This window comes from Pungitius pungitius, chromosome 19 (assembly GCF_949316345.1).
Source record: "Pungitius pungitius chromosome 19, fPunPun2.1, whole genome shotgun sequence".
NCBI lineage: Eukaryota > Metazoa > Chordata > Actinopteri > Perciformes > Gasterosteidae > Pungitius > Pungitius pungitius.
The window spans coordinates 2,077,982-2,093,672 of NC_084918.1; the positions used below are offsets into that span (position 1 = coordinate 2,077,982).

A 15,691-nucleotide genomic window follows, 5' to 3' on the forward strand; every position below is an offset into this window, starting at 1 on the left:
GTGAGATCAACCGATGGATTAGCGAAAGTCAAAAGGAACCCTTTAATGGTCCGACCGTTTGGGCAGTGAGAAGATGAGCTTTTGTCTCAGCTCTCATAACATTCACTCCGATTCACTTCCTGTCTTGAGTGCTTTAAAAAAAAAAAAAGCTGCAGATCCATGAGGCGTCTCCTCCACACACAAGAAAAAAGTGCATTAAATCCGGAGGCAAAAGCGAGAGAAACCACACCAGCGAGGAGCAAGCAGGAGGAGCCGGGGCGGGGGGGGGGGCGGGGGGAGGAGGACTTAGCTGGGCTGTGTTAATTTGTATCTGGAGTTGTGATGTCTGAGGGGAGGGCTGGATTAGAAAAAGCGGCCGTCCGCCCGCAGAGAGACACGAGGGGTCGTATTTCAGCGCGGCGGGGGCCCCGCGAGTCCCACTCACTGAAGCTGCCTTTGTTTGACTAGAGAGAGAGAGAGAGAGAGAGAGAGGGAGGGAGGGAGAGAGAGGGAGGGAGAGCGAGGGAGAGGAGGAGGAGAGTTTTAGTTTTTAGTGAGAGAGGTTCACAGAGTGAGGCTCCATCTCTCTCTCTCTCTCTTCCAAGGGCCACCACACATGAACAGGACACCTTCACTTGGAATCGCGGCGCACCGTCACTGAAGATGTCGTCACGGTAAACCAGCGGCGCTTTGTCTCCTGCACACGTCGTGTCATTCCGCATCAACGTCCCTTTTTTTTCTAACTCTTTCCTTGTGCGTTTGTGCAGCGTCCTGCCGCCGCTCTTTGGATTACTTCCTGTGGCGCTCTGGTTCTGCTGCTCCTGCGCTCAGCTGCTGCTGGACGGTACGTGCACTCAGTTCTGGTCCCGGGGGAGCAGGACTAATGTCACTTTGACAAAGATGTCAAAGGAGGAACATGGAACAGCATCACTGGGTTTGAATGCAAAATGGACTTAACAACAATCACAATGTGTTGTTAGAGCTTTATCACATTTTATATTCCTTCTTTAAGCCCATATATTATATTTAAAATGTGTTTGAGTCAGAGACCTTTGGAAAGGTCTTTAGGGGTTTTGAGTTTGCATTCTAAGGCTTTATCTGCTTTATTTGATAAGAACAGCCCCATGGGACTCTTGGAGTGAAGTTGGACCGGCTCATTTAACTGTTTATTCCGGAGTTCTGAAACACGGCGCTCCCCAGTCCTTTCGGGGTAGCGTTGTTTTGAGATGAACTTGATGACATCAGATACCTGCAGGCCTCTGTGCCTGGTTTCAATTATGTCTCCAGTGAAAAGGTCCCTCGGGGCCCCTGCGGGCTTCCACCGCTGTTTTCACAGCTTCCACCACCGACGGATCAATCACAGCCCGTCAACGTGTTCGCCATTAACCCTTCCACCGCCATTGTAAAGCAGGCGAGAAGCTGCGGGCGTGCACGTTGATGTGCACGTTGACAGACGGGGGGGGGGGGGGGCGCGCTCGGTAGCTGAGGCGGCGACGATGAAGCCAGAGATGGAGGTCATGTCTGAGAGCTTTATTACCCTTCATCCCTGAGACTATTTGTCATCAGCGCTGCCGTCAGTGCGCTGGAATCCAGTGTGTGTGTGTGTGTGTGTGTGTGTGTGTGTGTGTCTTCCACTATGAGAACCACCAGGACCTCCCCAGTCACAAAAGCAGCATTGTCGAGGCCCAGCCGAATAATCACGGGGTCCCTTTAGCTCACACACAGGTTCATTTTTCAAAGCCTGCCGATTCAAGGAGCACTTTGGCTGCCAGTGGCTCCAAAGAGTGCCACCACTTTGCGATGAGTGAAATGGGATCCTGTGCGTTTTGACCCAAATGAAGTCTGGGATGTTTGCAGCACGGCTGAACATGTGTGTGTGTGTGTGTGTGTGTGTGTGTGTGTGTGTGTGGGGGGAGGAGGTGTCTGACTGAAGAAGAATGGCCTTTTAAAGTGGGAATCCATGGTCCACTTTCCTCCACTCCAGATCCTGCCGAGCCAGAGGCTCCACTGTCAGGCTGTTTGTGCTGTTGCCATGTTCATAATCCTCTGCCATGATTCACTTTTTGAGTGGGGAAAGAAATAATTGTGTGTGTGTGTGTGTGCGCGTGCATGCCGGCCCGCTTGCCAGAGAGAGAGAGAGCGAGAGAGAGAGAGAGAGCACCGGGGACAAATATTTCCAGCTGTAAATATTCTTGAAAACAGAGCTGTCTCCGTGGCAACACCGACATTTCTGTGAAGGATAGTTGGAATATAACAGACGTGATGTGTTTCCTTACTGTGAAACGCCACATTGTGCATCTTCTTCTCTAAGCTCCGGTCCTTCTGACGCTTCTCACGGGGGTGCAAATTGAGATTTTAACAACTAAGAGCACAGAGAGTGAAACGGTTAAATAATTGAGCGCGTGCGTGCGTGAATGAGTGAGTGAGTGAGTGCAGCAGGGATGAAGCCATATGCAGAAACGTATGAGCGAGTGAATGGACACATCCCCTCGCCACTCGGCGGCAGATGCTCTGGTTGATTAAACCCATTATCATTGACCCCTGCTGTCTCAGCTGTTGCTCTGTTCCAAAATTAAAACAGGGGAAGTGAGTCGTTGGGGTCGACGGGACGAAAAACAATGAGTTTAAAGAATGAACGGATTAATAGTGACAGTGAGTTAACGATTAGTATCGGGGAGAATGAGACAGGAGAAGCTTCTCCTCGCTGCTGATGCTCTTCACTCGACAGGAGGATCACCAGAGCTCCTGACCGCCTCTAATCGTTACTAATGAGCAACACGTTGACACACGTGTGGCGTTTTGGGCCTTGGAGCATGAGGACTCACACACACACACACACACACATGCTGCACACGTGATCACGTATTTAACCGGGCAGTTTGGCCATTAGGCATAATGGATATGATGATGTCGACTGTGACTCGGAGGTCGTTGTAACGGTGATGATGATGATGATGATGGCGAGGAGGATAGTGAGAATGGAAAAAAAGATGTGTGTTTGTTTGTTCTTCGGCCAGTGACACGCCCCTCATTGTTGTGTCTTGAAGTGAGTGGAGATGTGCTGCAGGTTGTGTGTCCGCATCCCGGATCGTGTTGCTTCACTTTCACAGTTGTGCTGCTTTCGCCTGGTTCCCGACGCCTTCATTTCACCACGGAGCCGTCGACTGTGTCGTGTTGGACTGGATTTTACTTCCCTGTTTGTAATCCTTTTAATGAGGAGAGGGGATGAAGCATCAAAAGGATCATCGACATATTCCATTGTTAAAAGTGATTTTCGCTGACTAAACACTTCCCTGAGCCTCGATGGTTGTGTCTGCAAATTATTTCCAAATAAAACCAAAAACATGTGCGTTATCCTGCAGGATAAACAGGAACAGCCAAGTGTGTCCCGGACGAAACGAGCCGCTCCTTTTTGAGTCGAGCGAGAAAGACGACTTTTGTTGAAGCGTCGAACCCGAGGACAAACACGGGACGTCTTAAGGGACGGGCTGCGTGTGGGACGCTCAGTGGGGGACCTCCGTCCTTTTCAACTCTTCTGGTTTTCTGCTGTCTCTTCTATTTTTAGAAATAAGATCCAAAGGTTGGTTCAGCGGGACATTTCCATGGCGTATTGTTGACCTGAACACCGGCCGTCAGAGCACTAAACGCCCTGCTTTCATGTGGTCCTCCTTTATTTTGAAGTCGGGTCTTGACTCCTTTCCCCCGGCTGCTTTTGTTTAAGCCGCCTGAAGGTTTCAATTCCGAAAACGTGATGCATCGATACATCATTATTACATGTGACTTTATGGTGTTGTATACCTCTCCTTTTTTATGATTTCATTGTGCATTTAATACATCTAAAACAGATTATGAAACAATGGGCTGTGACCTCCTGTTTCTTAAGAAGATGCTGAGGGAAAGTTGAAACCGTTGCGATCAGGCCTCCCTTTGAAGGACTCATGGCGGCTTTCTGCTCGTGAACGAATGTTATTCCTTCTCTTTTTGTGGGGTTTAACCGCGTGAAGCACCCACACAAAGGTCGCAGGTCAGGTCGGGGCACATTTGGGGAAGCGGGATGCGACGCAGGATGAGAAGGGAAAAAGATGAGGGCACGTGAACTGCGTTTTCCGGGTGTGAAGGGGATACTTGTGACTGAGCCACAGTGCGCGCTTGTGTGTTCACCGGGAGGTTGACGGGATCAGAGGTGCATCAGAGGTGCAGTTTAGCGGGACGTCGATGAGCGGGTTTATTTCCCCCGAGTCTGGAAAAAGTCTCTCAGCGCCGGGAAGGACAGTTGAAACGAGCAGGTGTCTGTTGGGCTGAGGGGGACGATCCAGATGTGCACATCGGGGTGTGTCCGCTCTCTTTGCTTATCTTTTGACGAGGAAAGTAAAGGTCACCCGAGGTCATCGGGCACGTTGTCCCAACATGTGATCGTGGCTTTGACTTGTTGTGTTTTGAAGCGCTCTCGTGATCCTCTTTTCCTTTAGCAGCCTGAAGCGAATGGAGGGGGGTGGGGGGGAGGTTAATATCGCTATGGTGTGTGTGTGTGTGTGCTCAGCTGGTCCACAGCTGCGTTGTTTTTTGAGCCCACTTCACAAAACACCCCACAGCAGATCTAATTAATGGTTTGGGCTAAAATGGCCTGGTTGTGTAACCACCACTGGGGAGTAAACATCAACAAACATCTCCCCCCCCCCTTATTAAAGCACCGTCTTACTTTGCGGACCTTCCTTTGAATAATGATGAATGAGAAGTGATACTTACTGTAGCGTATCCCCCGTTCTGTAGCCGTGTCGGAGCTGACAAAGACACAGATGGCACAATAGGAGATAAGACGCCTTCCTCCAATCACAGCATTCCAACGGAGACACAACGGACCTTTTGTGAGCCGGATCCAAACATTCGCCGTGAGGTCACTGACTGGATCTTGAAAATGTAGAAACTCTCTGAGATGGATTAGTTTCAAATGAAGTAATGACGTCTCCTAAGCGGTTTCTGTAATTATGCTTTGTTGATGGTGTGCATTAAAAAGAAGAAGAAGAAAAAAAAGTTTCCCAATGGGATCCTAACAAATAGCTTCAATGTTTATGAGAGAGGCGTTTTGGGTGTTTCTCGTTTCTCTGATTTTTCCATCATTCCGTCAAAGCTGTATTTCCCTTTAGCCGGTGTTCCAGCCCTGCCTGCAATGCATTTCAAACAGTTGTACTGAGCAAAGAGTGCATTTGGTTTAGATTATTTCCCTATTTGGCTTAAAAAAAAAGACAAATAGCTTTGCTGTTTCAGCAGCTTCATTTAAGGTAACAAGCCTTTGGAACAAAGTGATTTAGTCGAATAGAATGGATTTTTGTGTTTCTCTTCCATTAGTGGACCCGGTACGAAGCTCGTAGGCAGAGTGAGTGAATGGAGCTCGGCGCTGGCGGTACAAACTGAAATTGACTGCTCTGAAATGCTGGTCAATTTTGTTTGTGGTTTGTCTGGCGCACACAAAGATGTCTTTGGAAGAAAGGTACAGTTTGACACCAATCAGTTATATCATGTTGTGTTCTTTTTATGAATCACAGCTGTACATGTTGCTTTCCTGATTGTTGTGATTGGATGGTTTCCTGCCCCGATTTCTTCTCATATTGACTCGTGTATATCATCTTTTAAACTGCAATCCTGTTACAATTCCATTCTCTTTAGATGTAAAGTGAGAGCAAAGTCCCTTTGAAGCTCTCTGGGAAGTTGTGTCTCCTCTTATCAGCAAACTCTAAGAACTGAGACCGACCTGGAAACCCTGGATTTTCTATCTTATTTTTTCCTTGTTTCTTGTTGGTCTGCAGCCACTCAGAGGAAATCCTCAGAGTCCCTTTTTTCTAACTGGTTCTTGTGGTCAGGCGTTTCACCGAGTCCTGGTTATCCTTCTCACAGCTAACCCGAGGCCCGAAGTGAAGGCGTGTGCCCGCCCTGTGACATGAGTGCTGTTTCCACGCGGTGATGCAACGTGCATGTACCGGTCTGGAACAGGAACAGGAACAGGAACCGGGGGACGGGGGCAGCACGACTATTATTGCAGCCGTGGCTTTGTGCTGGAACCCTGCAGCTGACGCGGTCGTGTTTGGGGTGAGACCGCGGCCCTCCCTGCTTTAGGAAGGGAAAGGATTGTGGTCGCGTCCCCGTTCATTGGGCTGCAGCAGGCAACGATAACTTAAGACTGAATTATATGTGTTAAACACTCAAAATGCTGCGTTCCAGATGACCTGCTTTGGCGGAACATATTGCAGAAAGGGATAGTTTAGGCTCGTTTGAGGATGACTGCCGAAGGAAAAGTGTCAATAAAGCTTCACTTTCCAACTCAAATGGGTTTCTTTGCCGAATCCACCTGATCCGATAGAAGCAGAGTCCTGATTGGTTCTTTAAATCATCCCACACTATCCCAACAGGTGATTTTGATTTTTCAGCATTTGTTAACAATTTGCGTGCGTTGCCCACATGAGGCGGAGAGGCCGGTTTTGAATTTGGTTTGAGGATTTGCATTTAATGCACATCTGGCGAGGTGTTTGAAGGAGCTGGGATACCTGTGAAGGCCACCGAGCAAATGAATCTTCATCCTCTCGGCTTGAAACTCCCCGAGTGGACCCCGGGTACGAGACCATGGTCATGTTGTCGGGTCACCCCTCCCCCCTTAATGTAGAGGAAGAAATGAGCTCAATGAGATCAAAGAGTCTGTCACGGGGCCAGCGGGTACTTGATGAGGATTTTTATGGGCGCTAACAACTATGTGCAATCTCCTCTGTTAGGACAAGGGCAGAGGCCCCAGCATCTAAATGGGGAAAGCACCTACGCTAAGAACTCGCATTACAAAGCACATGTTCCAGATGTGCGTCTCCGGGGGCCGACGGAGCTCTAACATCGGCCCCCGGATTAAGTTACAATGGCACCGCGAATCAGTGTCAGTGTTCGGCTTGTAGAGCTCCGAGACTAATTGTTATTAGAGAGAGAAGAACGAGGCTCTCCTGTGGGTGTCTGTAGTCTCCAGAGGTGAAGATCAACAGCCTCACTTCCACTTTCATGGCTGATTATTTCTGCAGGTTTTAAAAATTCCACTGAGAAGAATAGTTCAGTTTGGTTGATCCCATGTTTTCCCTTTTTATATGATGAAGGATGGATCACTTAGTACTTTATGACAAAGATGATATTTTTTCATGGACGGATTTGCGAAATAAGTTTGCAGAAAATAAAATAATAAAATTCCCAAGATATCTAAGGATGAATGAATTAAAATCCTACATGTTTAGTACGAGTGGGAACCAGAAAACGAGGAGAGTAAAAAAGGAAGATGTCGTGTAGCAGAGACCTTTCTTTCTCCACCGTACAAATGTCTGAGAAGTGACTCCTGCAGCCTCGCTGGCCTCGTTCCACTTTGGAATTCATACTCAACAGGATGCCAAGTGATCCAGGCAGCAATAACAAAATAATGGGGTTTACTCCATTTGTTTCACATTTGCTGTGAAATGAAGAACAGTCGAAGCGAGGACCTCAAAGTCACAGTTTCTCCAACCAGTTTTGGCCAAAACCCATCGAGTTACTTCAACATCTCTTCCCCCCCCCCGGCTCCACACGATGAAATGTTTTCATTAAGACGTTGCCTCAGAGGGGACCTGCGAGTTCGAGAGGCTTCTCCCTGAAGTTATATATGAACGCCCTGTGAATACGGGGAATAAAATCTCGGGGTTTTTCGGGGGGGCTACCAGCCGTGGTGCAAAAGCAGCAGATGGAGCGGAGACATCTTGTCCGTCCTAAGGAGACGTCCCAGGTCGGCGCTGCGGGGGGGGGGGTCTAAACCCAACCTCTTCTCGGCTCCTCTTCGAATTCAAGTTTGGGGTCGACGTTTGGCACCGGAGCCGCAAGGAACACGTCGAAGAGCAGCGTAAACCGTTCCCTTCGATTCCAGGGTTGAACCTCCACAAGGTGGATTCCAGCTGGCCGATCAAAGTGTTTCGTGTTCTCGTTTATTACAGGCCGTGTTTGACACACCTCTAAAGCCTGCAGATGAAAGCGATCCGCTTTGAGCGGACAAACTGGGAAACGCCTCTTAACGTCCATGAAAAAATCCAGACACTGTGAACAACGCAATTATTACATCTCCATCTGTTCTAAAAACGCCTCGGCCTGTGGAGGGCCACACCCTTCCAAGCAGGTGGGATACAAGAGGGATTCACAGAGGAAAAATGAGCTTTTTTTTGTTTGGGTTGCAGGTCTGGTAATGAGTATTATTGGCTGTAGTGTGGCAGCTAAGCAGTGAAGCATCATGGGTAAAAAAAAAAATAGTTGAATAAGCCTCCACATGGGTGTCGGGGAAAGTTCTTCCTTCATTTATTCCAGTAATGTTCCACCTTCGGTTCCTGAAATGCTGTCGTAAAGTAGCAAAAAGGACGAATGACTTTGTATCAGTCAGAAACACAAAACGATGTGATGAAGTTCTCGATGTCACTCAAAGGGCTTTACGAGGTCGGCACTGATGTTGGGCGTTGCGGTCCGGATCGTCTCAAAGGTCTCTGGGGGGGGGGGGGGGTTTAAGGCTGCAGTGAAGTTTGACTTAGCTTCATGGGGCGACGTCATCGTGAAGATGCTGCCAACGTCTTTCATGACAAGCGCGCTGTGTTGTGTCTGCGTGACAGGAACCTCTCACTGGCACCACTTACTCCAACTGGACCGTAAAAACATAAGCGGCGGGTCATCCCCATCGGAGGGACTTTGTAAACAGTGACGGCGGGGCCCGGCGCCGTGGAAACGGGCCTCGCTTTTTGAGGCGGCGGGGAAGGGCCGCTTGGCCCGGGTCCCAGCTCTTCAAACTGTTACGGCGAGCTGCAGAGCCAAAGCAGATGGTATCGCTCAGACCCCTCCCCCCCCCCCCCCCTCCTCCCTCCGCAGGAGCACTTTGGATAAGCCACACAAGTGTCTCCTATGCGATGGACACAAAAGGCGCCGAAGCCGAGGAGGAGGAGGAGGAGGACGGCTTCATGGCTCCAGGGATACGGGTGGAGATGGAAAGGTCACGTGTTGGTTTCAAAACGCGTCGAGCCGTCAGTTGGAGTCCAGACCAACCGTCGCTATGTCAAAAGGTCACCGTTGTTTGGGTGATTAGGTGGGAAAGAACCTTCAAACCTTCCCCTCCTTTGATTAACCCCTGATCCACGTACTCCAATCCGCTTCCTTTCCCTCTCTGTTTGAGAATTGATTGCGAAATCACCAGCTCATTTGCACTTTGCCATGATTATTTTCAGTTAGGGAGCCTATAGCTTGTCCAACGCTGTTTGCAGTGAAGGCACAGAATGCGTGATTTGTATTTTGAAAGTAGAAAAAGTACAATAGAAAGTATAATGAATGCACCGGCCAGCAGATGTTGTAGTTTTGAGCATTACTTGTGTTTTAAAGTCTAAAAAAACATGCTCCTCAAAACCTTTTATGTGATTTCAATGTTGTGCTGAAAAGTGACCTGTGTGCCTGAGTGAAACCCCTCCTCCTAAATATTTGCGTCTACAAAGGCGATACTGTCCTCCTTCCGACTTGCTCCTCATATGAGGATGGAGGAGCAGGAGGAGCATTTGGGAGTGCGCGGGAGCGATACTCGGCTAAACTATTTGGCCGGCGGCTCCCTGCAGCCTTGAACGTGCCGGCTGGTACACATGCACGGGGGGGGGGGGGGGGGGGGGGAATAATAAAACCCTTCTGGTTGACCCCATTGGTTCATACGGACGCTCTCTCCGGAGCTTTGAATCGCTCCGTCAGACTCGCAGCAAAACGACTTCACGTCTGCAGGGACGGGTTGAATCCCCTTTTAACCAGGTTCATGCTCCGTGTCAACCGGCGCTGTTGCCCAGCTTGAGGAACTTTCTTTGAGTTGTAACATGAAATGGACGGAGAGTGGAAAGGTGCATGAGAGTGAACATGAAATCCCCCCCCCCCGCCCCCTGCAAGAAATACAGCTCGAAACAGTCGACCCATTCATCTAGGAAAGAAAAAAAAAAAAACCCTAAAAGCTAAAGCATCGTGACACCAAAAGCTTATTCTGTCCTGACCTGCGACGACCCCCCCCCCCCCCCCCCCATCTTCTTACACTGCTGTCATTATGAAGTCATTGTACGCTCCTCTTCCATGGTCTGTTGGAGTCACACTTGGACCCTTTAACCCCCCCCCAGTGAAACCTACAGCAGCGCTTCCATTGAACCTCAGTGGAGCAGTCGGCCAGGCTTTCCTGGCAGACTTCTTCTGTTTGTACAAGAGCTACTCAGGACTGGGATATTTGCAAAGTCTAATTTCGGCTATTTTGGGGACACTTGATAACAAACAACCTTCCAAACACAAAAACTGCAAGAAACTGCAGCCGCCAAAGCTCAGTGACGCTGGATCGTCGTCTCTCCGGCCGCCTGCAGAGAGGAATCTGCGCCGCGAGACGGACGCCGGATGGAACGCAAGAATGCGCTGGGCTCCTCGGTGGGGAGCTCAGCTTACCTGTCGCCCACGGGGCTCCTGTGTGTGTGCGCAACGGAAGCTGCAGCCTTTGCATGCAGTTACTGCACCGCTGATACAATCTGTATGGTCTCTGATGCCCTATGATTCTCCCAGATAAACATAAAACACGGGCTTTGGCCACTTGCACGAAAGTTCCCTTTTCAATCCGACCGCCGATGCTTGGTGTTTGATAACATTAACAACATTACTGCAAAAGTCAGGATCTTCACAAACCCAACACACTGCAGATAGAAGGAGAAGCATTATGTCACATTTAACCCCATCCCACACAGTGGGAGCGGTTAGGGTTCTACTCCATGCACCACTGTCACCCCACATAGCCACATCTTAAGCTAATGTTAGCAAAAACGCTAGCTAAATAACATCAGAGCATCAATGTCAACCAGGTTTGCTGATGCTGCGCCTGGACTCTGCAGATCGGAGGCAATCGAGGAAGCGTCTGACAAATTGAGTCGTTTACGGGAGGCGCTTGATACGTCGCTGCTGGAGCGTCGCATCCTCGCCAGACGGAGACAAGCTGTGCGATAAAAAAAAAAAAAAACGTGGATTGTATTAAAGATACTAACCACAGGAACATATTTCTGGTCAGTTGACAAAGCCACTTGATGTCTGCTCTCCCTCCAGCTCGCCGTTTCCTCCCCTCATGTTTTATTTACACTGGTTTGGCCACTGTGGAATTTCCCCAAAAGTACAAAACGTTGAGGAATATGTTTCCCTTTACCCAACAAGGTAATTGGATTTTCTCCCACCCCCACCCTGGGAACCCGACCGCTCTCCTCCAGCACGATGCTGACGTAGTTGTCGCTTGGGATCAGGGTCGCTGGGGTTTACTGGGGACTTGGGCAGAGTTTAGGCCTGACTCAGTCTTGAGACTCCCTTTTGAGCAACAGAGAGCGTGACGTGACTGTGAAACGGGAGCTTTCCATCGAATTCGGGCGCGATTGGGTGGTGATGTTGGCGGTGGTGACGTTGGCGGTTGAGGCGAACGATTGCACGCAGGGTTGTTCTTTTCTGTGGTTCGTGTGTTCTCAGCCGCTGCATCGCGCCTCCTCCGGTTTCCCCTGGGAAAAAAAAGGTCTCTCATCATCAGTCCGATGGAGACCGACCGGCTCCTACGATTGGCCTGTTTGTTTAGGTAACTTCCAATCGGCCCCCGATAAGCAAGGCCACATCCAGTCTGATATCTTAGAAGCGAGAGATTTATTCAAATAGTGATTAAAATACCTGTGGCTGCGTTCCAGCACTGTTGTCGGCGAAGTATGAAGGGCTTTGCTCAGATTCTCGTAAACCATCTGGTTCATCCCATAAGCAGTTGAAATGGAAGTTGCTGTAAAAACGCTGTTTCCATTTTACGGGATTATCCGCTGCGCTGAGTTGATGACCTGTTGCAAGGCTCTCGGAGCGTGAACTCATGTTGGCGCCGCTGTGGAAAATGGCCTTCTGCTTAATGAAGACTGTGCATCAAACCCTGTGAGAAACACAAACATTATTAATATTAAGTATAAATTATCAATTTATGTATTGTTGGAACTACTTTGCATGCATGTTTGAGAGGTTGTTTTTCATATTAGTTGTTTTGTATTTAACCAAATTGAGAACAAGTCTCTTTTATTCAGACCTCTGCTGTACATTAAAGCTGGTAACTCCCCACATGACTCATCCAGATATCTGTTTGCATTTGGGAGGATGAAAGACTCCTTCGTAGCTGCACTTCCTGCGGACTAAATAAGAGTATCTGTGAGCTTGAAGTTACACCAGAATTACAAAATTGAACATATTTGTATTTTGCCACACGGAAATATTTGGTTTTAAGATCCCTACCCTCTTATGAATACCATCGATTTCCCAATTCAAATCAACCCGTTGCTGCAGTAACGTGCTCACAACAATGTGCAATCTGTTTGTGCCGTTGGGACCAGTAAATGGGTGAAATGAGAGCGATTTTTACTGCCACCTTTTGAATAGTTTTAAACTTCATAACTCTGTTTTATACATACAAACGGTATCTATATCTTCAGTTATGCACGCTAGCATTTTCGTAGGAGTTAATGTAGGTGAGGTAACCATCATCAAATCACCACAAACGTGCAAGCGCCCTCATGTGGCTCAAAGGGAGTACTGCAGTTAAAAAAGAAACCTCCTGCATCTCACCTGTAGGTCAGTAGGAACAACTTTGTACTGCTGTCTGTGTCTGTGCAGCCGGTACGAACACAGCGCCCCCCCCCCCCCACCCCCCCTCTGAGCAGGACCATCACATCCCCAACAGACAGGAGTCACGCAAGTGCAGCCTTGTTTCCTAAAATGTACAAATCTCTCTTATCGCATATGAAGGCCACATTCTCCCCCACACACACAGCACTTCATAGGCGTACACCGACACAAACAAGCTTTTGGTCCAACAATAACACAAGTGAGGAAAGTGCCGTTGTCTTTGGCATTAACCGAACAAGACGGATTGACGGCTGAGTCTTTGATGGCGCGGGGGGGGGGGGGGGGGAGAGCGGAAGCACTTTCATCTGCTCTGCTCCTGCTAATGACCGCCCTCGCTTGGCACTTAAGCTCAACACCAACAGAGCAGCTCTGTGCTGAATGGGAGGCCTGTAACCTCACCTGGTCACACACACACACACACACACAGACTGTGTGGTCTCAGCGATTCCCCCTGAACTTCCTGCTCTTCAATGCAACCCACGTCACGTCAGCGCCGTCAGTCGAACGCCGTGAGCCTCTGGAGCAAAAGGATGTGAGGCGTCTTTTTTCTTCGTCCCCAAACTCACAGTTCTGATGGCGCAACATCTGGTGTTCTACAGTCAGCCTCTTTGTAATTAAACAAGTGCTGATCGACTAGTGTAGCCCATAATATGTTACTAAGTTACAAGAGGGCTCTTTCTTGTTTTTAAAGTGTGCTTCACTACACAGTCACATGACTGTGATTTCAATCAAATCCAAAGCAGCCATTAGATTAAATCACGTTTTTGTCAAAAGCAAGTCCCCGTTGCTTTCTCTCGTGTTGCATTCAGGGGCACTCGGACATTTAAAATGCATGTGCAGTAGATAGATGACGGGTCTGATTAGACTCCCTTTTGCTCGGCCTCTCATTAGATGTGACGGCTCATTACAAACTGCTGAGGACTGACAGCCACCTAAGAGGTGTCCAACACGGTGTCCATCATCTCCACCTCATCAGGACCTTGTTTCTGATGAAAGTTGAAACAAAGAATGCAGCTGTTTCCATCAGTAAGACTGCACTTTACAATCCGTTCCACTGGATGTGCTGCAGTGTCACAAGAAGAGCTCTGATTTACTCTCAAAAAACATTGCGTGTGTACACATGTTGTGTTTACCAGAAGGATCAGTCTCCTCTTCTCTCCTCTACCTCCTCAGGTGAAAAGATAATATCAGTACAAAGAGTCCCCCCCCCCCCCACCCCCCTTTGGCCTGAAAAACAAACACAGCATTTTGTTCATCTGTTTCCACTGAACAATCTGAGCTGTTGTGCGTTAGTTCGGCTCCGTCTCCTGACACACGTCGGCTATTCCTACATTCTGAAAACCCGCCGCGTGCAGATGTTGCGTGCTGTCGTTTCTATTAGGAAGCTCTTTCTTCTCACAGAGGTGAAGAGGCCGCACTGTTGTGAAAAACAGCGATCCGTGTGAGGTAAAAGAGTCCGGTACCGGACCTGGTGCCGTCATAAGAAGGTGTCACACGGGGAGTCTCCCAGTCAGAGCCAGGCTGACTTTTTGGATCGTTGCTGAGTTTCACATTGTGTGTGTGTGTGTGTGTGTGTGTGCCTGCGCTGTGATTAAGCATGATGTCACTGAGTGTGTGCATTCATAACCCAAAGCCAAACTCCTCTCTCCATCACATCCTCCTCTTCCCAAGAAAAGGGAGTTCACCCAGCCGCGGCCAGGGACCGCTCCTCCGAGGCTCCGCTCCGGGGGGGGGGGGGGGGGGGCCCGAGGCCCACGGCGCCGCCTCGCGCTGCGTCCACGCGCCTCTTACTGCGATGCGCCGCAAAGCTGGAGGACACGTGCGGGATCTCCGGAGCCTTCCTCGGGTTCCTCTTGCCTCGTTCCGGTGCAGGTGCCGCTCCGTCTCGGGGCCAAGCCCGATCGCACTGGGGAGGCGCCACGCCCTGACCCGAGTTACTCACAGGTAATTCGGGTCAGGGCGTTTCGCAAGTCGAGACTGTCGGATGAGAACATCAAGAAATCACCCATCTCCGCGACCGCTGAGACAACGTCTCGGCACGGGATGTTATCCCCGGTCTCCATGGCGATCTGTCCAGCTGTTAGGAACATCTGCGGTGATGTCACTTTTCGGGTGACTGTGGGAATGTTGGCCCACACACTCGGGCAGGACTTCACAGCGCGAGGGGAGCAATGAGATGTGATCCTTCCCTCCGCCTCATCCCAACAACATCACTTTGTCTGGGCTCGGATCAACAAACTGACATGTCCTGTCAGCACAACCCCCCCCCCCCCCCCCCCCCCCCCCCCCCCCCTCAGCTCAGAAGATCCTGCATTGCATTTTAGAGTGAATAAGGGTAACCGAGCTTCAGGAAATTCAACTGACTTTGCAGTTTTTATGGTTTTATGCTCGGAAAGAGGAGCGAGAGAAAGAGATCTACTGCGGCTGTTTGAACCATCGGTATAAAAAAACCATCAGTGAAAACGCACTAAATTACCAGGTGGCCCCGATAAGGACGATCCTGCGTTCCTCCTCCAAAGCGTCCCGGAGATGGCGTTCAAAACCGATGCAGCTGACCCGGAGGTTACCAGGCAGAACGACCTGGCTCGCACTGCATTGTTCTTTTTTTAAATTGCCACACTCTTTCTGGGGTTTCAATCCAATTACCGCTCAGAGGGGGGGGGGGGGGGGGGGGGGAGAAGTGTGCCTCTCCCCCCGCAAGGAGGCTCACAGGCCACACACACACCACACACACACACTAATTTACAGGAGCTGCGCGGCGCGTGTGTATTAGTCCAACCTAATGCCGACCAGATGCCAGCCTCTGTGCCCACACGCTCTAAATGAACAGACGATTGTTCCAGGTTTCCTCTCGCTAAGGAGAACCAGGTGCAGATGGGACTGAGAGTGTGTGTGCGTGTGCGTGTGTGTGTGTGTGTGTGTGTGTGTGTGTGTGTGTCAGGAGCCCGGAGAAGAAGCCATGCAGTAGGTGAGGGGGAACGCTGAAGGACTTGAGATGTGCACT

The 15,691-nt window shown here is 49.6% G+C and overlaps 1 protein-coding gene across 3 annotated transcripts in view; it reads left to right on the forward strand.

The window, feature by feature from the left end:
- Positions 1-542: 542 nt before the first annotated feature.
- The window catches only part of LOC119198865 (collagen alpha-1(XVIII) chain-like), a 29,898-nt gene continuing 14,749 nt past the window's right edge, over positions 543-15,691 (forward strand). For all 3 annotated transcript variants that reach the window (XM_037456434.2, XM_062559384.1, XM_062559383.1), the window contains exons 1-2: positions 543-653; positions 747-823. In XM_037456434.2, the coding sequence (XP_037312331.2) occupies positions 643-653; positions 747-823 (88 nt within the window). In that variant the 5' untranslated portion in view covers positions 543-642. The remainder of the gene's footprint in view (positions 654-746; positions 824-15,691) is intronic.